At 39.3% G+C, this 26,212-nt stretch overlaps 1 protein-coding gene across 1 annotated transcript in view; it reads left to right on the top strand.

The window, feature by feature from the left end:
- The window catches only part of crybg2 (crystallin beta-gamma domain containing 2), a 51,821-nt gene that overhangs the window by 18,724 nt on the left and 6,885 nt on the right, over positions 1–26,212 (top strand). Inside the window, exons 3-12 of the mRNA XM_028596645.1 lie at positions 693–842; positions 1,446–4,159; positions 12,862–13,978; positions 14,487–15,251; positions 21,432–21,479; positions 22,445–22,563; positions 24,526–24,751; positions 25,493–25,632; positions 25,782–25,908; positions 26,021–26,056. Coding sequence (XP_028452446.1) covers positions 693–842; positions 1,446–4,159; positions 12,862–13,978; positions 14,487–15,251; positions 21,432–21,479; positions 22,445–22,563; positions 24,526–24,751; positions 25,493–25,632; positions 25,782–25,908; positions 26,021–26,056 — 5,442 coding nt within the window. The remainder of the gene's footprint in view (positions 1–692; positions 843–1,445; positions 4,160–12,861; positions 13,979–14,486; positions 15,252–21,431; positions 21,480–22,444; positions 22,564–24,525; positions 24,752–25,492; positions 25,633–25,781; positions 25,909–26,020; positions 26,057–26,212) is intronic.

Consider the following 26,212-nt stretch of genomic DNA (forward strand, 5'->3'; position numbering starts at 1 on the left):
ATCTCAATCATTTAAACAACACATTTTGGTAACAATAATGGCTCGGTCATGACTTGTACTTCAAAATCTATGTACCCAAACTAAGCAGCTGAAATTATTTGGTCATAAACTGAATCTCTCTGGCTGCAGATTATATTTGCTGTAAGTCTATTATATAATGTAAATGCAGGCTATATAACAGTATAATGGAGAAGAATACTCTCAAAGGCCCTCTAATTCACAGTATTTGAGCCAGCAACTGCAGTACCAGGTTAAGTAGATTGTGTTCTACTAGTCTTTCATTTTTTTCAGGGTGGAGCAGATTATGCTGCTTGGAATGAAGTTAGGGTGTCAGCTCTTTTCCTTGTTTGTCATAATGTGTTCGGTGGAATGATTTTTCATTGTTGTGACTCAAAGAGGCATAGTTGGGAGGTTAATTAACCCATGGCAAGGGTTTCACAGTGGTTAGGTATGTTTGGTATGTAGGGTATGTATTTTCAGTTTATTTTTTATTTAATAAAAGGTTAGAAAAGTTACACTCAATTATTAATCATAATATACAGTTGTTTAAGGCACTATATTTTACATGCTTTTGGTAACATTTTATGTTTATTTTCTTAAGATTTTTCTCTTGAAATTCAATGTCTTGCATTTCTTCCTCCCTCTCCCCCTGTTTCACTATCCATCTCTCCATCCTTCCCTCTTCCTCTCAGGGCAAAGAATTCAGCTTCTCAGAGTTGGACCTCCGTAAGCCAAAAAGGTTTACTACCTTCTCCTTTGGGCGTACAAAGAAGAAGAAGAATGATAAAGTCTCTAAGAGCGCTTTTGGCCTTCATAGACCTGACATTGAAAAACAAGAGGAGGTAAGCCCGTTCCCTGTGTTTTTCCTCAATTCTGTGACAAATACATTTTCCTCACTTTTTGTTAATTTTGCATCAACTGCCTACATTATATAGCTATATGATCATATTGTTTTGTCTGATTTATCAATATCCGTATCCGTTTTTGTATCATAATTATGTGTGTGTGTAATTTTCTATATTACCATCGCAGAGTTAACCATTTGTTCTTCTGAAAAATACACCTAGGACGCTCTTTTAATGAATAAATGTTCCAGTGACTTACATTCACCAGGTGGCCACAAACACAGCTCCAAATGAATAATAATGTTGCTCCGTAACTACTGGATGTATACATATGCAACTGTTTGCTAACAAGTACCCTAGTTAACTTAAAAGGTGATGATATGTCAATGTTTCCTTCACTAGTTCCCCTGCCCCAAAAAGCAGTTATTGCATGTCAAAGGTTTCTAGAAAGAATATCATTTTTGAATGTTCAGGGATTTATTTTTCTGAATGACATAATGCTTAGCTCTGTGGATTGTAATGATAAAACAAGAGGGATGCAAACTGGGGCTAACTTATCCACATCTACAAATGCAAAGTCTGTAAATGATCTTCTTCTAGACTCCTACGGACCTCAGTCAGATGGAGTTGGATGAGGCTAACACGAAGACAATGTTCAGCATGTCTCAACCAGAGCTCGATACTAGCAATACATTCGACATCTCTTCTCCTCCCCCTGTGGCCACAAACCAGTCAAAATCATCATATTTCACTCTCCCTAACAAATCGCAGTCATCTGTTGACTTAAACACCGAACTAAATGAGATGGAACCTCTGTCAAATGGTTCCAATGTTCTTGATGCATATCAGGAACCGCAGAAAGCACCGATTGCTACCATCCCTGAGCTGCAGCTGGATAATCCAGACTCATCAGAGGAGAAAGAGAACATTCCCGTGCATGATAACACCAATCCACCTGCCTCCACGTCTCGTACAGAAACCACCTCTGATGCCAATAACCAGACTGTGCCTAGCCTTCCAGCTAACCAGCCTCCAAACTTGCTTGACACCTCAGATAAAAAAGCAGCAGTTGTTGACTCTGTCTCCTTTAGCAACGGCCCGTGTGATAATAACATCCTCCAGCAGTCTCGCACGAAAACTGAAATCTCTCTTACTGAATCCACCAGAGTTACATTATCACATCATCAACCCGATGCCCCTGATGTAGATGACAGTACAACTCAAAATGGCAAACTCTCCCTGGCAAGCGTTGACTCCGAAAGTGCCGCCGCAATCGCAGAGTCAACCCCTGTTCCTCAGGCTGACGAACCAGCTCAACTCAACTCAAACTCCGCTTCTGTCCATCAAGAAGTCTCAATTTCTCGCACTGAGAGATCAATTCCCGAAAGTGCCACGAGTGTCAAGACAACCTTGGCTGTTAATGGGAAGAAGGGTGCTCGTTCTGTCAGTTCAGATGCAGTTTATGGAGAGTTGTATGAGTCACTTTTCCCGCAGAGTTTTACCTCAGAGGTATTGTCATCCCTCTCAAACCCGTCGCCTCAAATCCATACCGAGATTAGACATCCTAACACAAGATCAGAACCCGTCATGGTTAAAACCTTTAATGAATGTCACACAGAAACTAATGTTTACTCTCGCCTGTCAGCTTCACATGAGTTTGACTCTACTCCTTGCAGAATGGATGATGCTGTAGGGGATTATACGAACCTAAAAGCCACCTTTAGCGAGAGAAAGGTGATTTCTTCTCACGAGAGCTCCAGATTTACTTCTTACCAAACTGCTGTTGAGCCTCAAAGAGACCCATATATCTACCACAGATATCTACCTTCCTCTCTCAATTCAGGTTTTGAACCAGTTGACAGTGATAAAACTCCTCACTCAGACCTGGGCCGCTCCCTTTCAGAGGTGAAATCAGACAGTTTTAGCCTCATTCAAGACAGGTCAGCCCCTGTGGTTCAAAGCTCCTCCCCTCCTGTTTCAGACTATGCAACATCCCAAGGGGCAGACACTCAGGTTACGGACTCCAAACGGAGAGTAATTGTAGTCAAAGAGTTAGTCATGGACGAAGCGAGTGCCGATCCTGTCTGTCCTTCTCCCATACCTGAAAAAATGAGTGCAGCAAAGCATCTTGAGATAAGATTTGAAAAAAGAGAGACTTTTTCTGCTCCTTCCGGACAAAGGGACGGGTCTGATGGGCCTTTAAGTCCAGAATATCTGAGCTTAGGATCAGATGATGGCAGTGTCATGGAGATCTACTACAGTGCTGAAGAGGACAACACAGAGGAGAACGGGGATGAACCGATGTACACGGTGGATAAAAGGGAAGAACTTTCCATGGTAGACGGGGTGAAAGAGGCCGGGCTGCGTGAGTTTCCACAGCAGGGGGAGGTTGCAGAAAGAGGGATAAGAGATGAGGGAAAATTTCGGGTGGTAATTGTTAAGATGCGGAATGAAGGAGGCAAAATGGCCAATGAAGAAGAGAAAAAGGGTGTCAATAGCCGAATCGAAGTGGAGCAACAAGTAGGAGGTCAGAGGTCAGAGGCTCAAGTGCAGGAGATTGAAACGTCTCAGTTTCTCGTAGGCAATGATGCAAAGAGTCACGAGAAAGAAGTAGAGACCACAGTGTTGCCACAGGTGAAAGAAGAGGGGGAGGAAGAGAGAAAGGAGGAGATACCGGCCACACCGGTTCAGCAGGTGAACACGCTGATGGTATGCAACTTTGCTCAACCCTCCAGTGAGCTGCTTGGGAAGGGGGAGGAGTCAGAAGGGAACTGGACCAAGGATTTGGAAACAGAAGACCCCCTTAATGGAGGGAAGCGACTCCCAAGTCAGGGGATACAATATCTGTCTCACAAAGACATCATGATTTCTGAATACATGCATGCTGCTTCCAGTAACCCAAGAGAGGAAGACATAATCACACCCAGATTTAGAGAGACAGATGAGCAAGTTTCACTGACTGCAGAGGCAGCCAAAATAGGTGAAGTGAACAAATACAGCACAGAAACCTGCAGTAACACTACAGCTAGTGCAGTCACAGATACGTCTGCTGGAGTAGAGGTTGTCACAGGCACTTTGACGCACAGCGCTGAGCTGCAATCAGATACCACAGAGATTGAACACAATAGGGCTCCACAGCGTAGTGAGTGGGTGGATACAATTACTCCGATCACAGACAGAACCAAGACGGTGCAAGAACAGTTGACAGTCGAGCTGTCAGCCCCGAACGCAGACACACACCGTCCTGATCCCGAAGAGACACGATCAGAGAGACACGGGCATCCGGCAGAAGTGCAACCTGACCTGAATCAGGGGTAAGTGGAGAGTCTTATCTTCTTTGAAAAAAAGCTTGAGTCCAGGGCTGCAGGTGTTCTGGATTTAAAGCTCAACATAAACAATGTTTGTGAATGAACAAGTTAATTTAATAGTCCTTAACTTACAAATTGAAAGCTGTCATTTAGGAAATTACAGGTCTGTAGCTTCTGTCCTGGAATGTACAAGATGTAGCCCAAGGGGGACATTAGACACATAAGCAAGCGTTGATTTGTTGTTACTGTAAAGCAGTATACTTCTTTAGCCAAGATGATACACTTTAAATAATTAACCTTAACTTTCTTGCCTTACTGTTTGGCTATCTGATAAGGTCCTGAAATGTGTGCTGGCTGAACATTTCCTCTGGTATAATGGTGCGTTCTTTTTGTCTTGTAATCGCGACTAGTAGCTTGAGTGTGATGTCACATCCGTGTCGAAAAACGAATAACTACGGGTAGGCTACTGCTCTGCTTTCTGCTCAAGACTCGGCCATTGTTTTCATATAGCAACCAAGCGTCTCTAGCCAATTTCAGCTGCACAAGCTACAAAATAACTAATTAGGCGGTATTTAACTCCTAATAAGACTGTAGTGACATGCCTATAGGTAGCAGTGTACAGTGCTATGTGTACGACTTCTTCATTTGTTTACAACAAAGACAAAATTGTAGAAAACCGCAACGTTTACTACGTGTGATGCACAACGTAGCCATCTTTGAAAGTGAACTCGGGGTCCTCTGAGTTCAGACGACTTGACAAGTTGTATACGACCTCGGGGGCGTTCTTTTTGCAACTTCCGGTTCGTAACTCTGGAAAACGGCTCGTAGATCGACTTCGGTGGACAAAAAGAATGCACCATAAGTCAGCAGTGGATGAGCTGCCTTGTTTACCAACAGAGTAGGGGTGGGAATCACCCGAGGCCTCACTATCGACATCATCACGATACTTCTGTCACAATACGATATTATTGTGATTTTAAACATATTGCAATATTCTGCAATATATTGCTTTGTCAACATCTGTTTTATCTAAAAAGATACAATCTCACTTTGATTTTTTAAAAGATCAATACGTAGCGCTTATGTATCGATACAGTATTGCCACGGAAAATATCACAATACCATGCTGTATTTGCAATTGTACATACCTGTATATAAGTGATATAACCCAGGATCCCTGTGACATACCCTTAGCTCTGTAACCTAACTCAGATTAACTCATCCAAGGAGTGTGTGTTGTCCACGTGACTAGTCCAATAGTCGATTCTATTTTTTCAATCCTGAGCTATCAGTCCGTACAGTAAGGGTACAGTATTGATTTGTAGGTCAGTTCACAGTCTGGTACAATACACAATACAGTGTTCATGGTTCAATACACTGCATATTTTTTTATAACAAAACATGAAAGACAATGTGATGGAAAATGATTCTCTTAAAAGCATAAAAAGCAATAAATTAAATCCTTTAAATTAAAACAAAAGTCTGATTTTTACAAGCAGATCATCTCCAAACACTCAACATCTTTAACTTCAACTAAAGATTATTTTAATCATCGTTTACATTAGGGGTCTTCAACGTTTTTTATGGCAAGGACCCCTTAACTAAGAGAGACAGATAAGGGACCCCCTATTACATATATTGTATAAAATGAAGTTGCATATTAAACTGGGCCTACAATAATGTGTGGGTGGCCTAAAGCATTTTTACATACCTTTTTAGTATATAGAATACTAAGCTAATAAAATAATAATTGTTGGCATGATTTTATAAATCATAGTTTAATGTTGAGCATACATGTGGCATAGTGAATCTTTAGGATTACCTGTATCTGTGTATGGCTACTTTAGAGACCACCTTACCTAGAGGCCAGTAAGCCTATAATCAATGTGGTCGTTTCTTTTTGTTTTTTTTGTTTGTTTTTTTTACAAATAGGCCGATTTATGTTTGCTAATTATATGTTGGATTCATGTTAAGACATTCTAATTTTTTGTCAAAATGTTATAAAATTTTTTACTTTGGTCCTAAAGTAACTCTGAAGACCCCCTAGAGGTCCTGGACCCCTGTTGAAGATCTCTGGTTTACAGTAATAGAACAATTTTAGTGATTTCAAGTTATCTGAGGCTAAGGTGATGTCTCCAGGTTGTTTTGTCCGACCAACAATTAAACACTCAAAGATATTCAGTATACAATAATATAAAACGGAGAAAAGCAGCAAATCCTGAGATTTGAGAAGCTGTAACCAGCAAACATTTGCTTAATACATGATACATACATGATTAAATAAAATGTATTGCCAAAAAATGTATCTGCATGTCAACTTAACAATGAAATGATAATGTTTTTTGTTTTTTTTTAGCTCTTATCACAATATGGATAAATGCATCACTTCCATGTTTAACTTGATACACTACTCTATTGTTAGTGACATGAATTTAGGCCACCCACATCTGCTGGTCTTCATGAAGAAACAAACCAAGTTTTACAGCCACATTCCAAGCCTAAAATGGGTCAATGTTTGATACTGACTTTGGTAAGAGTATAACTTAAAAGTCTAATTTCCCATACACATATGGACAGTATGAATTAAGCAGTCCATATGAACAGCAAATGGAACAATTTTGGCAGTTGTTGCTTCCGCATGCTTACCAGCAATATGAACTGCCTCCATCTCCCCAGCCTCCTCCTGTACTAACATATTATGTTATTTATGTTATGTAACATAAATACAGAATGTTGGGGTCACTTGAAGAACTTCCATCTCAGGATCTGTGAAGGGGTTCAAGTTCATGCTTGCTATTTTAATTTTTCTGGGACTATCACAGGAGCAGAGACACACAACTCTCATTGTTCTCATTACTGCAATAAATGTTTACAACTTTATCTAAACATACTCATAAAATCACAATCCATTTTCGCTTCATAACATCTCCTGACACATGTAGCATTAGGTCTCATGCCAGAATGTTATCAACACATTTATATATATTATATAACACAATTATGTTTTGGCATTGTAACAAAGTTTTATTTGAAGATGGCCTTTGATGGAGCATTTTAATTCACAGGAATAAGTAAAAACAGTAAAGAAGTTTGAGGTTGTGACCATACAACATATTTGGGAAAGTTGCAGGACGAGCTGCAGTATTTGGGCGTGTGTTATTGTGCATAGTGATTGCTTCCTTGATGCTACTGGTTTGTTTGGTGTGTGTTGAAAGTGTCAACAGTTGCAGGCACATACCACAGCTTCCTTTATTGTGTCAGATGATGGAGAAGATAGATGTCTGAGAAAGATAAGATGTTCAGAGGAATTTGGGGGACACAATGACAGGTGCAGATCAACTGTTGCTACATTATGTAAACACATTAGGAACTTTTGCATTATTATTCTGCTTCACTCTACTCACAATATAAAGGAACTTGGTGACTTTGCATGCATCACTAGATGTACGTATACTGTATAAATAGCTACTTTCTACAATATTTGTACTGCTGTGTAACTAGTTGCACAGGTAATGGGGCATTTGGTGCTCAAATCACTTAAATATAGCTTGTTGGTGTCCATTTTAAATAGTATAATAAATATGACTGCTTATTTATTCCTATAAATATTATTATCCTATATTATCCTTAAGTATTCCAGTTTATGAGGGCCCATATTCTTTTGTACTTTTTTTACATCACAAGATGGCAGCAAAGACATGTATTTTACTTGCGTGGGAGGCTGAAAGCCAACACATAGAAATAGAAGACGGGGTAGGCTCATCAGATAGGGAAACTAAACATGTAAATCAGAATAGGTGAACCAAATGTAGGTAGTTACCTAAGCCATGTCTTCATATCCTTCTTTTTATTCATGCATTAAAAGGTTTCTTTTATATGCCAAAGAGTGTTCTGTTTTGGTAAAACTCAAAAGAACAAATTTTGTGGAACTATTTACTGGTTGAGTCAAGGTTAAAGACATTGGTTACGCTATAGCAAATATTGTAAGAATGAATTTAAAACAAAGAAGGGGATGTTTTAGTGCTGTAGGTGTGTGCTTCTGTATGATCATTTTCATAGATGTTTTTGTTCAATAACTTGCCAACAAACTCATACACTTGAAAAAAAACATAGTTTGTGGTGAACAGGCATGCTGATGCCAATTGACAGACGAGGCATTTGGCCAGCCCCACCCGTCTTACAGGGTTCTTCTGTAGTAGTGTCATGAGGCATAACACTGGGCATCCATACAAGATAGGCAGTGAAACTGATATTTCCATGTCCTAGCTTTAGAATTAGATCCAGTAATTTGCTTTCCTTGGTGTTTCTTTTCTTTCTTTACCCAAATCTTTTCTGCTAGGATAAGACCTGAAGCCGTTTGAGCCCCTTGTAGGTCTTTGGTCAAAACACTGCCACTGAGCTTTGTCATTTATTTTCCTTTCATGTGTGACAGACTGGCTGTCTAACAGCTTACTAGAAATACGAGTGGAATGACAAACTTGTGGAGGATTTCTATTGTTGCAAATCACCTGACAGAAGTCTACTTCTTCACACATGGCTTTGGCTGTTGCCTTGAGCCTGTCTGAGTCACTTTTGTAGAGGCTCAGCCTATGCATTTTATTTTTTATTTTTTACACCATTCAACACTTGTTTCTAATCAACAGAAATATTTCAATCTTTCATTTTGCATTGTCTCACTCCGGACTCTGTTTCAGTTACAGTTTTTTATTTATCATATGCACAACCATTACAGAGGAGTAGATGTTGGCAATGGAAATCTTAAGTATTAGGCTCCAACAATGCTAATTAAATATGTATAAAAAATAAATAAGTAAATACAAAATGAGAATCTAAACATAAAGTAGTGCAGATTAAATTAAAAGATAAAATATATAAACATTTTTTTAAAGTAATATAAATTAGATTGTAATTGCATATGAAGAAACTGGATATAAACAGGAATGTAGTAAATGTATACAGTATGCATAATGATAGGTATAAATAAACATGTATGTATGTATGTATGTATATGTGTGTGTGTGTGTATGTATGTATATATATATATATATATATATATATATATATATATATATATATATATATATATATATATATATATATATATATATATATATATATATATATATATATATATATATATATATATATATATGTATGTATATATATATATATATATATATATATATATATATATATATATATATATATATATATATATATATATATATATATATATATATATTATATTATATATATTCTTGTCCCGCTTACTTTTAATATATATATATATATATGTATGTATATGTATATATATGTGTTAAAGCTGCTCTAAGCGATGTTGCGAGACTAGCTCGCCCCCCCCCCCCCCCCCCCCCCCCCCACCCCGGTTTGTTATGTTTTTGTGGTCCAGGTTGGCCACTTTGTTTTTGTTGCCGTTTGTAGACCCTGGGCTGTCTACAGAGACAGTGTTTTTTTACAGTGTGTTCAGGGGACTAGCAGCTCGTGGATAGTGAGGAGATGTTTGCTGTATGTGACAAAAAATGTTGTAGCCTAAAAAACGCGTGACATCACTTAGAGTACCTTTTAACACAGTGGTCATTGATTGTGTAAACTACACTTGAACCCTTCTACTTGAGCTCAGTAAATCTCTGTTTGACAGCCAGCCCGATGGTAGAAATCCAAACAGATTCTGATTTTTTTTCAAAAGAGTAAAATATCCTAAGCATCCAGCTGGACCTTTTTGGTATGCACATGTTTGTCATTCTCTGACTGAGAAGGCTTGACAGGGGATATTTAAAACAAAAGGAATGCTTTTTTAACTATTGTTTGGCATGTTATGCTTGGTGTACAGTGTGTATGGTGACTACATTCCAACATATTCTTTCACCTATGGGGGAAATAAACAGAAGAGTATTTTTAGGATGTTAATTAGTATGGAAAGAAGAGTATTTGCTGTTAAGAAGAGTTAAACATTTACTAAGAAATGACATGGAGATGCAGATGTTGTTATCTGATATTCTCAGAGCTACATAACCGGGTGAGTCAGAGAGCTGAATTTATAAATAATCATAAATAACAGCATAAGACGTTTTCCTTTCACTTTTTTTTTTATGTGTAAGGCAACATCAGACTTGACTTAAACATTGCTTTCCTAACTTTGTAAAACAAAATGTAACAAATAAATACATAGATAATATACATTTATTGAATTTATTGTTAAAATAATAAATCGTGTACCAAGGGGAGTGATCCAAGTCCTGTTTTTCTTGTCCCGCTTACTTTTAATATTTCAGGTTTACAACTTGTATATTAAAAAATGTTGTTAGTAAAGCACAGTCTTTATAGTGTATCATAAAGTATGAGGTATTTATAATTAGATATTGTTAGAGGATAAATGCAGAGATTAAAGAGCATATACTGCGATATAAGTGCTATAGGCTGCAAAATTGCATATATTTACTTAATTGTGTCCCCCGCTCTTCTGACAACCAAACCTTTGTGGGTGATCGAAAAAATTGTGAATAAAGTGGTTTACAAGAATAGATAATATCTGCTAGTGTAATTTGTAGATTTTTATTTTAGATGAGAGATCAGCAATCAAGAGTAGCTGCCTTCTGGTGAAAAATATCTAATTAACCTTAGAAAAGGTAACTTCACTCCAGTTTGCAGTTTAGTGCTCATTTGTTATGTAGACCCAGTGTTGCCTTTTATGATACCAGTGAAAATGAACCACTCTGTTAATTTTATCACACCGTCTCTATTGACTCCGAATGATCTCTATGACCTTTAGCCTGGATCTGCAGAACCAACACCGGTACAGAGAGTGACTCATTCTATGTGGGCTGTGTGTGAAGACGAGTCTTTTCAGGGCCACTGATACTCTCATTTTTTCAATGCACAATCTCTTGGAAAAAAACCTTGACATTTTTCATGTAAAACAACCATTTACTTATTTTAATATGTATTAAATACTTTACCTCCAAAAAGCATTTTGATTAGATTTTAAAAAGAGAATAAAGAAAAACCTGTCTAGTTGTGACCTTTTTATAAGTTTTCTTTTTGTAAAGTAGCAGGTGATGCTGTTAAGCAATTATATTCTCATGACCTTTTTGAATAATCCACTCATGTGTGTCACCTGTTTAATGACAGTGAGTGTGATGTGTAATGTGCATTACAGTATTTGTGTAGTCTCACAACCTTTTCCCCTTTTACTGTTAGTCACCCACGCAGTCTGTGAGAACAATACAAAACCTTTTGCCACGAGTTTATAATCGTACCATTACCTGAAACTTTTTCTGTGATGCAGAGAGCAGAGTTCCAATGATGTGTTAAAGGCCAAATGATTCACTGATGGAGGATCAACTCATGATTACTGCTTGGCATATGACAACTTCTTGACATTCAATTCAATGCATTTATGTTCGGTAAACAATGCTGATGGTGATGATTACATTTTTATGATTGTTTTGTACATGCAAATATGCCCAGCGTAGATGGCTTTTCAAGAGTCCACAAATTAGGAGAAACCAGATCCTGATTTCAAGAATAGAGAACACTTCTCATAAACAGAACAATTGTCATAACGTACACACTTGTAAGGCGTTAATGTCTACATTAAAATTAATAGATTCCTTCTTGGCTTTTGTCCAGGCTTTCAAGAAAATGTTTGCATATGTAAAAACATACATATCTGTACAACAGACTGTTTCAAAAACACTAGCTACTACAATGCCCATAATTCAACTCTCATCATCAGTTTTTTCAGAATTTGGAAAGCTTCCTCCAGAACCACAGAAGCCATAATGCAACTGTTTTCACAGGTTTTTCATGGTGTTTACACTGTATATGTTTCATAATTAAGCCTCTATCTCACACACACACACACACACACACACACACACACACACACACACACACACACACACACACACACACACACACACACACACACACACACACAGCCATATTGCAGCTTGGTTTCTGGATGCTCTTATCTGATGTAACTTTGCTGTTAGTGCTTCCATTTTGACTAGCTTTCATTTAATTTCATGTTTATTTAACAGGGACAAGCACAGCATGCATTGATAATTGCACAACAATTACCCAATGTGCTGTATCACAGCATTCAATTATGGCCTATATTTCAATGCCCTTCACTAGAAGGGCCTTTAAAATAACAAAAAAAACTTGCTCGGCAAGTGTGTGTGAGACTTGAGCAGGAGAAGAAAACACAGAGTGCATTGCTAAAGAATTTGCTTAGCACAGTGCTGTAAATGTAGTGTTGACTATGTAACCCTGAATTGTGAGGTGACAGCATTTTGTTTATGTGCACACAATCCTCCCAGCACAAACTTTGTAGGTTTTATGTGTTTGTGCAGAGTAGAGTGAATCCAGCCGCAACTTTTTCTTCATTTATGTTGTATGTTCTTCACTTTGTTGTTTCAAACTCATCCAGTTTCTACAAGAAATTCAAATTCTTTCAACCATTATATGTCAAAATCTCAGATAAAAAATGAGTCAATCAGCTGTTGCAATTATGAGATCTTTGCAAACTGTATTTGATAGTCCAGATATTCAACGTTGCTTTTTATAATTTGCATTGTTGGCATTATATGACTACCACACCCTGAAAGCACTGCAGTACTTCAGACTCTCGCTCTGTTTATTCTGTTTTTGTCATCTTTGTCTGTTTTGTTGTATTCATCCAGGTCCCTGACAGAGTCAAGGACGCCCACAGCAGCTTCAGAAGTCTTTGCTTTAGAAAACCAGCCGCCTAAAGCCGTCAAAGAATCGGTTGACAAAATGAATTCAGGCTACAGCAGCCTGAGCACCAAACTGTCCATAAAGAACTTGTCTCCCCCTAAGGACGATGAATCCAAATATTGTTTCCATAAATTATCTCTGATCACTGAGGCCAATACAACTGAGGACAGCCAGGATACAGTAGACTTCAGCAAATCAAGCACAGTTGTCACTGAATCAAATGGATCAGATATCAGCTCAGATTTCAAATGGAGGAATAGATTTGAGGGCGTTTCTCAGTATAAACCATACAAAACGGAGGGCTCCTACTCCAGTACCTCCTCCTCCTCCTTTTCAGAGGAACACATTACCCTTGGCAACTGGCTGAGTGACAGGACCAAACGTTATCTGAGCTATGAGAACGAGCCAGCGGGAGCACCAAGTGATGAGTGGAGGAGGAGTTTGGTGGAGCAGGAGGAGCCAACTGCACCTGCAGGTGAAAGACAGGGGCAGAGAGAGGGAGAGGGAGAGTCAGAGAGGATAACGTTGAGCAGGGAAACACAGCTCCCGGTGTCCAGCTTCTCTTCGGCTCAACAAACCAGCCACAACGTCATCGACGGTGTCACAGAAGGAGACGACAGCGACTCAGATAGTTTTACTGGGGTGTTCAAGGCCACGCTCGTGGAGCTGGTCTCTGACCCTGCAGCTCCCCCCTGCACTCCCCCTGCCTCCCCCGACGCAGACTCCCCCAGCCAGTTCGACATGGATAACCTGGTGGATACCCTGAAGAGCATGGGACCTTCCCTAAGGCCAAGGAACATGGGCCTACGTGGGCCTCCTCCGGTCCTTGTTTCCTCCCTTCCACCTATTGTCGAGGATGCTCCCAGCACTGTCAGCCCTGTCAGCCATGACATCCCTGACAACCCTGCCTCCCTCACCAGTACCACAAAAATGATGAAAGCAACAGGCAACCCTCCCGAGTCCCAGACAGGATTGTATACTCTGCCTGCTGACCTGGGACTGAAGAGAAATTCCCAAAGAGACACTCGTTCACCGCTGGAAATGATGAAGCTTAACCAGCAGGTAGAGTACATTCAGATACAAGTCTTTGCTAAGTGAAAACCTTCATAGTATCTCCAAAATGCATTACAAATTAGGGTTACATTATTTTTCACAAAACAACCAAAAAAGTGTTATTTTTACCTTTTTTATTGCATGGAGTAGGAAAATCTATATGTAGGCTCAGGCCATAAATATATTATTTTATATTATTATTCTATTAAGTCAGTTTTTTCTGGTTGTTTAAGTTTTGATAGCTCTATAAATGTTCTGCCAAATTTGGTTTATTAGCTAAGTAACGGGACAGAGTGCGTTTTTAATGTGCATGTTTAATTTGCGCATGGAAAAAAAGAGGTGCAAATGCCGGAAATATAAAAAGAAAGTCAAAATGTTGAAAACTAATTTTATGCTTGGCTGAGGCGGAAAATTTAAAAAGAGAATTCAACAAGTGGCAATGGAAACATCTGTGTATATGTTCGTTTGTTTTTGTAACTTGGGTGAATCCTTTTACTTATTGCTTACTCACCTGCAGGACCAGCAGCAGCCTGGAACAAGAGGCCTGAACCTGCCCCTGAGAGCATCTGCTACCAACAGTTTAGTAATGAGAAAGTCACCTGACTCTTCTCCTGAGGAATTAAAATCCCCAGTGATGAATGGAAACGGACTACTTCCTACTTCTCGCCTGGAAAACAGTTTCATCTTTGGAAGCCACAGGTCAGCATCCATAGATCAGACTTTGGAAAATGGAAAGGCCCATCGCCCACTCTTCCACACCAGCTCGCTACCTGAAACAGGGCCTTTAAGCAATCGCATGAGTCTGGGGCCGAAGGAGCTTGGTGAACAGGGCACTGGAACAGAACCAGCAGGGTCCCGCTTTGAGCGCATCTCCTTCCTTTTGAACTCCTCATCCACCTCATCAGGCTCCTTGACCGGTGCTGAAGACCCCAACGCTCGTATGAGTCGGCCTCCACAGCCGGGCATTGGCTCGCCGCCCTCCAGCAACAGTCCTGTGCGCCTTCTCAGCCCCACCGGCTCAATTGACCCACAGAGGTTCACCACCACAGACTCACCCTTATCAATGTTTGGCCAGACACAGGGGATTGGGATGGGAACGGGTGTAGGTACTGGGGCAGTAGGCACTCACATCCTGCAGAGGAGCTTCAGTGGAGAGGGCAGCGTGGGGATCCAGCAGACTTCATTGTTCAACAGTATTAATGGAGGGTCCCAGTTCCAGAGCCAAGAACTTGAGTCTGAGAGGAATTTAGTATCGAAATACAGGGCCTTTCCTGATGCTTATGTAAGTATTACTAATATTGTTTATGTAGTCTGACGTATTATTATTGTTGCTTGAATGACATTTAAATATATAACTCATCAGGCAAGAAATGTCTCAACCAGATAATGTTACATGATTTGCACAAGTATGATGTTGCCAAGGAAAATGGGAATTTTCGAATTTATAGAACTAATATATATAAGAGCAGGCCTCAGTTCAGGGAAGAGATGTGCACACAGTGTATAAATAATGCATTATTTCTGCACGCCAAGGCAAAGGTAATTGGGAGAATGCAGTAAAAAAAAAGAGGCAGTTTTCTTGTTATTTCACACTTTGTTTAACAAAAGAGTAGTCCAACATTTGCACGTCAGTTTAAAGTTTTGTGAGGCTTGAAATGGTAGCTACATCTATGGTAACAACATAAGAAACAGAAGATCCTCTACACATAATTCTGCCTTTGTGCAATATCCGTGTTTACTTATTCTGTTGGCCTCACTGTCAGATCTATTCTCCTCGCTGTTGTAAAAAAAAGACAAATAACAGGTCAGGTTACAATAAGTAAGAGAGAAGACTTCATATGTGGTTTGTTGTGCGTACAAGAAAGCTTCCTCTTTATGAAGTCTGTGGGATCTCAATCCACCATTCAGGTACAGGCTCTCCATACGAAGCATCTCAAAAACACACAGAAACAGGGTGTGTATTCTGTGTTGCACTTGTTCTCACATGCACACATTCATATCAAGGGCTTAACTGATTAAGACATGTCTTAAAATTATTTCTATTGGCATGAGAGAACATCTTCTCACACATGCACTTACGGTCCTCCTTTACGAACAGTATTTTTTTTTTTCCAAAGTAAATGTGCATCACAATGCCACTTTAAGTTGTTCTTCCCGTTTCACACCTCAGCAAAGAAACCACAAAATGTCACGCTTATAAATGTCACACTTAACCATTATATATTCTGAGTGGAGGCAGTTGGGAAACAAAGAAACCACAGAACTGACCCCTGAGGGAAGATTGTGATGTAGTGACGAGGAGTAAAACCAGCCTTACATTGTACTTCTTTAATGATGCCGTTATCTGCAATATATCATTTGTTGATTGTTTTCCCCTCCATGCATAACACGTTAGTGGTGTTATTTGCATGCAAAGGATTGTCAGCTAGATTCTAGAGGTGTAACTACTCAGTAGTCTACAGCTGTCCTGTGTAGTTTTAGTACAAATGTTTGCACAGGATGTTTGTTCATGTTCAAACAATAATTCAGTAGTATGGCTCCAGCAGCTCCTTTTTCCAGGCCAAAGCATGCAGCCTGACCTCTCATATTACTGACTGAGCCATTTGGTCACACTTTTTCAGACGGGGAGTTGTCACTGTCCTCTGTCGTCGCACTTGTTTTACAAACACATAAAGTTGCGTACCTGTCCATGATTACTACTACAGAAGCAGTTGATTACAGGAAGCCACATTTGTGTGTGTGTGTGTGTGTGTGTGTGTGTGTGTGTGTGTGTGTGTGTGTGTGTGTGTGTGTGTGTGTGTGTGTGTGTGTGTGTGTGTGTGTGTGTGTGTGTGTGTGTGTGTGTGTGTGTGTCTGTGTGTGTGTCGTGTCTGTGTGTGTGTCTGTGTGTGTGTGTCTGTGTGTGAGTGAGAACAGGGATGTATTTTACAGCTTCATCCTCCTTTGCTCCTGTCATCTACCTCAGGGAGGGAGAGAATTTGGAACACATATTCATGACTTTAAGGGAATTTTAAACATACTGCAGGACTGACATCTTTTTTTTGTCAAAGCTTTAATAGGAATACATGCTGTAAGCTCCTCCATGCGTTAAACCATCAGAGACACTTTCTCAGCTGGTGGGCGTGAAGCCTATCAATCATTTAGTCCTTGCAGAAGACTTTTTGCTTCTCTCTGTCTCTACTGTGCTCCCCACCCATTCCAGCTACCTGTCTGTTCCTGCAGAGACACTGCCACACCTTGCCTTTTGTAGTCATCTTCCTATTTCTCTGCTGGTTTTCTTGACATTTGATGAAGTGGAGTTGACAGCGAGAGATTTGAAGGTTGCAGGGTGAGAGAGGATAGCAGATCTGTTCCCTTCTATGAGTTTATGAGTTAATCAGTTATACGTTGCACATGTTAATGCATTTTTTTTTAAAATATGACACATGCCTCCTTAGCATTATGTCAAGTTAGTTTGTTAGTAAATGCTTTATTGCTGACAGTTGAAGGTTTAAATTGATTAAGTCACAAAGGCATTTTCAAAAATGTGCTTAAGTCATTTATTCCTCTTATGTTACATAATTGATAGACACTGTTATTAGTATGTCAATAGTCATCTATTGTCATAACCTTTTTAAATTAAATTATTAATAAATATATTTAGTCTTTGGTTCAGTTTTTCGTGTTTTCTGAAAAACCTGAAAAAATTACTTGGGCCATTATTTTAGGAAGATAGATAGATAGATAGATAGATATAGATATAGATATAGAGAGTACCAGTCAATAGTGAATGGACACGCGCTTTCTCATTCACTTGAATGGGTAAGCGTGACCAAACGTGTGACTTGCTGAAACTGCACATTCCATCTGTGGTAACCGATTTTATGGGAGAGTAGATCGTGTGCCCAGGATGCTGGGAGGGAAGGGAGTGGAAAGGGAAAAGTGTCTGTTGGGGTTTGTTTCACTTGGGCATCAAGGCAGCAGTAAACACTTCACTCCCCATGAATGATGCAGTTGTTTGACCGTGTTTTGAGCTGTATAGGGAAGGCAAGTTAAGAATGGAGGTATATACAGAAAACATACACAGACTTATACCTGCAGCAAGTAAAGCATTTACAACGCTGGGCTGAATGATATATTTTTTTATATTAAAAAATCGCTGCTATTGCCTTAACAAGCTGTATCAAGTGAACATTTAAGTTAAATGTAATGACAAGTTTGAATGTCATGATTACATTTGAATATTATTATTTCAAATGCAAAGCACAGAAGCATTATTTTATCTGATTCTATTCATGTAGAGACACACAGTATTCATGTTTACACTATGTTTGGTACGAAACATGTTTTATAGACAAACAATACAGGCCTGGAGGTTAATTTATACTGTAGATCACAATTTAAATTGCACTTGCTATATTGGTCAGAAATATTGCGATGTTTTCCTCAAATCTTTCAGCTTGATCTTATTAGGGGTTCAGTCAGGTTGGCCTCTAGGCTGGGTATTGTTAAAGTGCCCATATTATGAAAAAATCACTTTTTCTGGGATTTGGGGTGTTCTTTTGTGTCTCTGGTGCTTCCACACGCATACAAACTTTGAAAAGAATCCATCCATGGTGTTTTGAGTGAGATAGGGTTTCTGAATGTGTCCTGCCTTCAGTCTCCTAGTGAGCTGGTCAAAATCGGCTCGGACTGTGACGTCACAGTCCGAAATGAGCTGGCTAACCACAACCGTTAGCTCGTAGCGTTAGCGTTAGCTAGCATGCTATGTCGTTCTCAATAGCAAAGCACTGCTACAACACACACAAGTTCACCATTATCTACAAAAGAACTACTTACATGTGCACCCTCATTTAGAAGTCTCCCAGCTAATCCTGCCTTGTTACTGACCAAAGTTGGAGAAACAGGCTTTCTTTTACTGTCTCTAGAGTTAGCTAGCTGATATGATCTACATCTGAGCTACTGAGCATGTGCGAGTGCAATCAAAGATAGTACAGAAGAAGAAGATGAAAAGAGGTCTCACTCTGTAGCTAAAACAGAAACCAGGTGAAAAGAGGATCTTCAACAGTGAGAGAGAGCTGTGCAGTACAACAAAAATATGTTTTTTTTTTTTTTAAATTAAACACCTATTCTGGTACAACCTTAAAATACAATTATGAGCCTGAAAATGAGCATAATATGGCCGCTTTAAAAAATATTTGATACCGGTACCAATACCATGACTTTGATACCGGCTTCTAAACAATTCTTTTTTTCGATACCAATTTTATAAAACAAAAAGAAATTACAACATTACACATTATGGCACAAATCTTTTATTTTTTAGCTCCTTCTACGTAAGCCCTGTCTCTGTGTGTAAAGTAGAGTAGAGCCTGCGTGTCTCTACAAAGTGTAATGTTAGATAGCCAATCACCAGCATTATTAGATCATGGTAGAAGCATGCTGCATGCTTATTGGCTCACTGACGATGATGAGATTTACTCCTTAGGCATTGAAATTGCGTATTGAATGACGAGGCATTTTACGAATCCTCGATACTTTAGAGGCAATTTGATCGGTGCCTAATACGTGTTGAATTCATTACCCAGCCGCATTGGCCTCTTGCAATGGTGCTCAGGTGAAATGAGAAATGCAGTCTTAATGTTTTACGCCGGCCCTGTCCTGTAAATTCCCGGTAAGGGAATCCTGTGAGACTCAACTGTCTGAGTCGGACCAGTTATGATATATCATTACTCCTCCATTGTCTCAGCTTTTGTCACTCACATGTTTAGATCATGTTTTTCTGCCCAAAAGCATCAACATACAGTCACATGTTACTATGACAGACCAGACAAATGGAAATGTTGACTTTGAGTCTTGGTTGATTATGCAATAGCAGCTTGTCTTATGACAACAAAAAAACAACACTTGACAGTATGAATACTCCAAGTACAAACATATGCACTTTTTTGGCCAATATGGCCATTTTACTCTTTGCTTTGGTAAAACACTTATTTCTCTCATCATGACATGCATCATACAAGTGGAGCCAATATATTTTTCTGTGAAAAAAGAGATGTACAGTACATCTATTAAGTGCTAAAGCTTCTTGACTCAAAATGCAGAACAATTGCAGGGAATTGACAAAAGCTTATTTTTTTATTTGGCTCTATGGTGGGATACTTGTTGTATGGTATGTCTGTGAACAATAATGAGTCACTCTTTTATTTACGAGGTCAGTGCTGAAAATGCACCATTCACCCCCTCAGCTTGCTTTCACTGAAAATGTAAAAGGCGTTCTGTTGCACTTTAGAAAAATCCAAATGCCGTTGTGTCCTATACGATTAGATAAATTTGGTATTTTTCTTAAGAATGTATGTCATAAAAAAAAATTCAATGCAAATTAGGGCAAGGTCTGACACTAATGAGGACCATTGAAATAAGAGCTTCTGTGGGAGGCCCTCTTTGCTTGGTAACACGATCCAGATCACCTGTTTCCTACAGAGCTTTGGGAGAGTAGAGGCCAAGTGATACCTGGGACCGAACACACAATTAATCTGGTCAGTCTATATGCCAATTGCATGGTGCTTCCACATTCCAAGTTGCACAAGCAAACCTCCTAAATTTCCAGCAGCATAGCAGCTGAAATTCGAAAGGTAGGGAAGTACACACCGTACATGAACACATAGGTGGAAAAGTAGGTTAATTCCAGTGGAATTTCCGAGCAAGTGAGCTCATACTGTTGTTATCAGTGGGTGTAGTACTAGAAAACATCAGGTTAAACAGGTACAGGGGAGGAATGTTTAGTATTCCAATCTTTTAAAGAGATGCTTGTTCTGTCATGGAGGATGTCCTCTCTTCTCACTTCACCTCCCTGACGCCCCCACAACCTCTTGAACAGGGTGTTTGGATTGTCTGGAATGTGTTAATGTTGTACAAGGTTGACACAGGTAATCTAAATGACTGCTAAAGTTAGTGAACTGAAGTCAGCTAAAATAAATGTAATAGGTGGCATTTAACTTTAAAATTGGTAATGGTGATCAATTGACTTCAAGTTCGACTTAGAAAACTTTAATGTCCCCGAGAGGCAATTTGTTGTACAGTACAGGCATATTAACACATAACCACAACACAAACATTGAACCAGACATCTACAGCACTATTTATCTAACAGTGCTGTAGATCAATAGAATACAATAAAAAGGAGTATGTTTCACTTCCCTAAAAGGCCTAATGTCATAAATAAATGAAACTACTGCACAGTACTTCACCTATATTCCTCCTCCAGTCATACCCCTCACCACGTCTTATTTAATTGGGTTATTGCCATGGGAATGAATGAGTTTTTGCTCCTTGGTTCTGACTTTAGGGTATCTACTGTATATCTACAACCAGAAAGGAGCAGCTTGAACTCCACTGAAATATTAATGAAACAACATAAACTAAAGAAAATGCATTAAATACTATTAGAAAGCTTGCTAAAATATGTTTTATATGTCCATAGCTCACTAAAGAGAAGGAGCATGGGAAGCTCAATCCTCGTCCTGGAAAGGTGAGTCCACACAACCTACACTCTTAAATACACCTCAACCATGTGCCGCTGAGATACATGTACAACGTCGCCTTCAAAGCTGACAGCTGCCACTGATTAACGTGGGACCAGGAATTAATGTCATCACTGTGAAGATTGTGTTTCTCTCAGTTTGCTTTAACACTGGCTAGTTAAACAATCACTTCTTTTTCTCGTGCTGAAAAATGGCATATGTAGACCACATTCATTTGGGCATCTGAAGAATAGAAAAGAGACAATAGAGAATAAAGTTTCCAAATACGAAGGTTTATGACTTAAAATACTCAAACATAGGTTAACAGAGATAGATAGAGATCTAGCTACACTGGTACAAGGCCATGGAATCAGGATTTTTTCCAATGAAAGTAGCAGACTGGTTAGTGGTTAAACTCTTTGTTCTTCAACAGATAACCAAAACATCTTTGGTATTTCAGCCTCTGATTGTTGCCGTTAAACTACACACCTATTCCAGGACACAACGTTATTAACTTTTAAATGTCAGGCCTGCTTCTGCATGCAGCTGCAGATTGTCCATTAACAATCCTGAATGCTAAAGGTGGAGCTGACATTTAGGATCAGGGTACATTGGTACTCTTCCATGCTCCAGGGCCATAGACCTGGATAAACAAAACACACCAGTACTGCAGAGAACAGGTTATGTAAGATGTTACTGACCTCAAATTCCTAAAGGAAGATGCATTTCTTTTCATATTTTATTATTTGTGCAAAATTTCACACCACAGGATGATTTCTTGTCTGCATCAATACTTTGTCATTACTGTATAATGTCTGGTCTGCCATTGTATGATTTCCACTGTCCCGAGTAAATGAAAATTTAAAAGCCATTCAAACCTGTGTTGCCAAAAGTCTGCGTTGCTGAAATAAGCGACGTACAGTAGTGAATCCCAATTATGATCTATTCTTACATCTGTCTACGTTTTCTCTAGATGTATATCTTTGACCAGCCAGGGATGTGTGGCCAGAGGATCGAGGTGCGCAGTGATGTCATCGATGCCACACCCTGGGAGCTTCAGGAGACCATCTCCATCAGGGTCATCAGAGGAGGGTGAGCGGCTACCCCAAATTGTTCCTTAACACATAAAATAGAAATAGAATAGCAAAATACCTAAACAAATATACAATAGGAATAGAAAAGAATAAGAGTAATAATAGTATTATGAACACTATAAACACCTCTTTTATATACAGATGAGTAAGAATATATATAGATATACAGATGAATATACAGTTGAATAAAACATGTCATATTGCACAGGTCACAGTAGGAGGTGACACAGAGTAATACATAAATAATTATACATATTGCAGAATATTGTGAAAGTGTTGGCACATTTTGCAGAACAGCTAGCAGTGCTACATTATGTTGCTGCTCAGGTTACCTACCATCTCATGTAGGGGGGAGAGGTGTTGCCAATGATTGACGCCAGCTTGGCTAACATCCTCCTCTATCCCATCTCCTCTATGGTATTCAGCGGGCAGCCCAGTACAGAGCTAGCCCTCTTAACCAGTTTGTTGAGTCATTTTCTATTCCTCTCTGTTTTCCTGGCTCCCTCTTCCACCGCAGCGCTGTGGAGATAGGTCTGGCAATGCGAGACTACAGGCTCCCTAGCAGTCTACTGCATAGAAAAATTACAGAACCAATGACATAGAAGGATTTTAACAGGATTATCCTGCCCACACCAAAGGGCCTCAGTCTCCTCAGCAGGTGAAGACAACTTTGGCCCCTTCTGTCCAGGACATCTGTGTTTTTGTGTACATCAACAGCACACTCAAATGTACATTTTGTAGTTCAGTATAGTATGCCGACTGTTTTGAGTATACTTTATTTTGTCACTTTGCCAGCTGCTTAGAATTAGTATGTATCATGGAATTGGTACACATATGCCCTACAACCAAAACTGAGGCCAAAAACAAATACCACTAGCTACATTACCATTAGCAATCACCATGCACCAGCTCAGACAAACAGGCTTAATTTTAAAAATGTTTTCCTGTTTGTCACTTTCAGCAGATTGTTTTTGCCTAGTATAACTTTTGTGAATTATAGCAGTAAACAAACATGAGTAAATGTGCGCTTTCCTCATGCCACCACCACATTCTTGGCACTCAATTAAACCTGAGACTTCCTGAGAAACCTACACATTGCAAAGGTAAATAGGATGACACCTCCGCACCGTGTTTTTCTTGAGTTGTGAGGTGTGTAACAAAATAAACCCCTCTCTTCAGAGGCACTGATGTGGCGTCAAAGCAAAACAGCTATTGATTTTCTGCGGAAATGCCAATGCCTTCAATAGTTAACACACCCAAACACAAGCTTAAACACACACTTGCCTCAGATGTGGAATGTTTTGTCAAACACAGCCAACAGTGTGAACCTGCAGTAACACTGACGGTACTGCTCTGAACTTTACTACTGCCAGCAGGTGAACGCTATCTTGGCTTCCTTCAAAGAAATAATTATACTGTCATTTCATGCATCACACACTGCACCACTGCCCAAACCACAGCTAATGCTATAATTAAAGAGTTTTAACCTTACAAAGGAGAATGTGTTTCTTCTCACTTAGTCTCCCTTTAAAGCTTTAAAGGTGCTGTAGGTAGGATTGTGAAGATCCAGGATTTAGCCAAAAAAGTTGGACATCAACAACTTCTCTTCTTGTTCCCTTTCCGCTAAAGCCCAAAACGGTCTATGGGTGGTTCCAGAAGAGCCAGATTTTTTTTTTTAAATGACCTGCTTCATGTAAAAACTCGAACATAGGGTCAGTTTCAGCAAATATAACAGAAAGTTAGTTTTATAACTCTTACCTACAGTTGTACCTTTAACTAATTCATTATAATCATCTTCTCTCCTCCACTGAAAGCCTTGATCTAGTAGCACAGCAGCAACTGTGAGAAAAAAAAACATCAAACAATGGCATCCCTAATTTGATACAAACACATGCCCAGCAGAACTGCAGCCCAGATCATACATTATAGGTTGTAACCTCGTGCCCTTTTTCCCCCCTAGATGGGTTCTATATGAGAAGCCTAACTTTAAAGGGGAGAAGATCGCTCTAGATGAGGGAGACATAGAGCTCACCTACCCCTTCAACCCTCCAGAGGAGCAGCTGCAGAACGGACAGAAAGAGGGTGAAGAGCAGAACGGAGAACAGAGTGGAGAAACAAGTGATGTGCAGACAGAGACCAAGCCAGCCAGGAGGTTCATCATTGGGTCTGTTCGAAGAGCTGTCAGGGTAAGGTTCACTCTGTTGTTTTTGCTTGTTGCCAAAATTGTTGTCACGCACCCTCCATTCAAATCTGATATGATCAGTTATGATAAAGTACAGTAGCAATCCCTTTTTTGTACACGTATGTATTATCACTTTACGTTGTTATCTGATGCAAAAAGGCTAAATAGACAGATATTTTGTACTGTGTAATGTGCTCTTTAACTCAGGAACACCATCTAGTGTCAGAGATAGGAGCGAGCACCTGTTGCTCTAACTTTTAAAAGTGTTTGAAGTGTCAAATATTTTAAGGAGTGATCATCTTCATTCATTCTGTATCCGCCTCAAAAATCTGGTCCTAGTTGTGCTTATATTTTTTAGTTGTCGAATATGATTCTGCTTATTATAGAACCTGTCAGTCAGTGTGGGGTTTAGTCTGTGTCGAGCTGTGTTTTGCTAGTAAGATGATCCTTTTGTTCACATTTGGATTATGATTTGGGTCTGTAACTCAGTATAGTTCCCACTGAGGCAACCACTGCATCATAATAATAATAATAATAATAATAATAATAAATCATCTTTTGTTATTTGTTGTGTTGCATTGAGCTGCTGTGACGAGTGAATTTCCCCATTGTGGGTCAATAAAGTCTATCTCATCTTATCTTATATTATCTTATATGTTTGTTCAGTCCCCTGAAGACTGAAGCATTACAACCTGTTATTTTCTGCATTGCGTGACATTAATGGATGCTCTCTGTCCTGCTTCAGGACTACAGCGTCCCAGAAATCAGTCTTTTCCCAGAGGAGAATGCTGAGGGGAAGAAGATCATCTTCAGAGATACGTCTGAGGATGCCAGGATTTTTGGCTTCCCCATCAGGGCTAACTCTATCATCATTAATGCTGGGCTGTGAGTTCTGAGTTATCAAAAAATTGTGTGATCGTATTGAAATTACATAATAATGTGGTTCAATAATTTGCCATTAGTGCTTCACTTAATCTCATTTGAAAATCAAATGAATGTTGCTTTTATTGTTTTCCATCTTTTCTCCTTCTCAGATGGCTCGTGTACACACATCCCTTCTTCCAGGGTGTACCACGTGTCCTGGAGGTAGGGGGGTACTCCAACCCTGCGGCCTGGGGAGTGGAACAGCCCTATGTGGGATCACTACATCCACTCAAAGTAGTAAGTGGCACTGTTATTAAGTATTTACAATTTCTGTTCTTTACTGATTCTGTATATTTCTGTATAAAGGCTTGTTTGTTTACAGTAAGTTAATTTATTTTTTTCATCACAGGGGGAACCAAGAGTGGAAAATATGACTGAACCACAGGTAAGAAACTACAAGTACTGTTAATAAATTGCTGCTAAATCAAAGTAATACTTGAGATTCTTGGAATTGCTTATTCGGCAGCAGTGATATAAATGACACCTACAGTATGATTACCGACACTGAAGAAGTTATCAGTGTGCCCTGATTGTAAAACAC

This window comes from Perca flavescens, chromosome 14, assembly GCF_004354835.1.
Source record: "Perca flavescens isolate YP-PL-M2 chromosome 14, PFLA_1.0, whole genome shotgun sequence".
In the NCBI taxonomy this organism is placed as follows: Eukaryota; Metazoa; Chordata; class Actinopteri; order Perciformes; family Percidae; genus Perca; species Perca flavescens.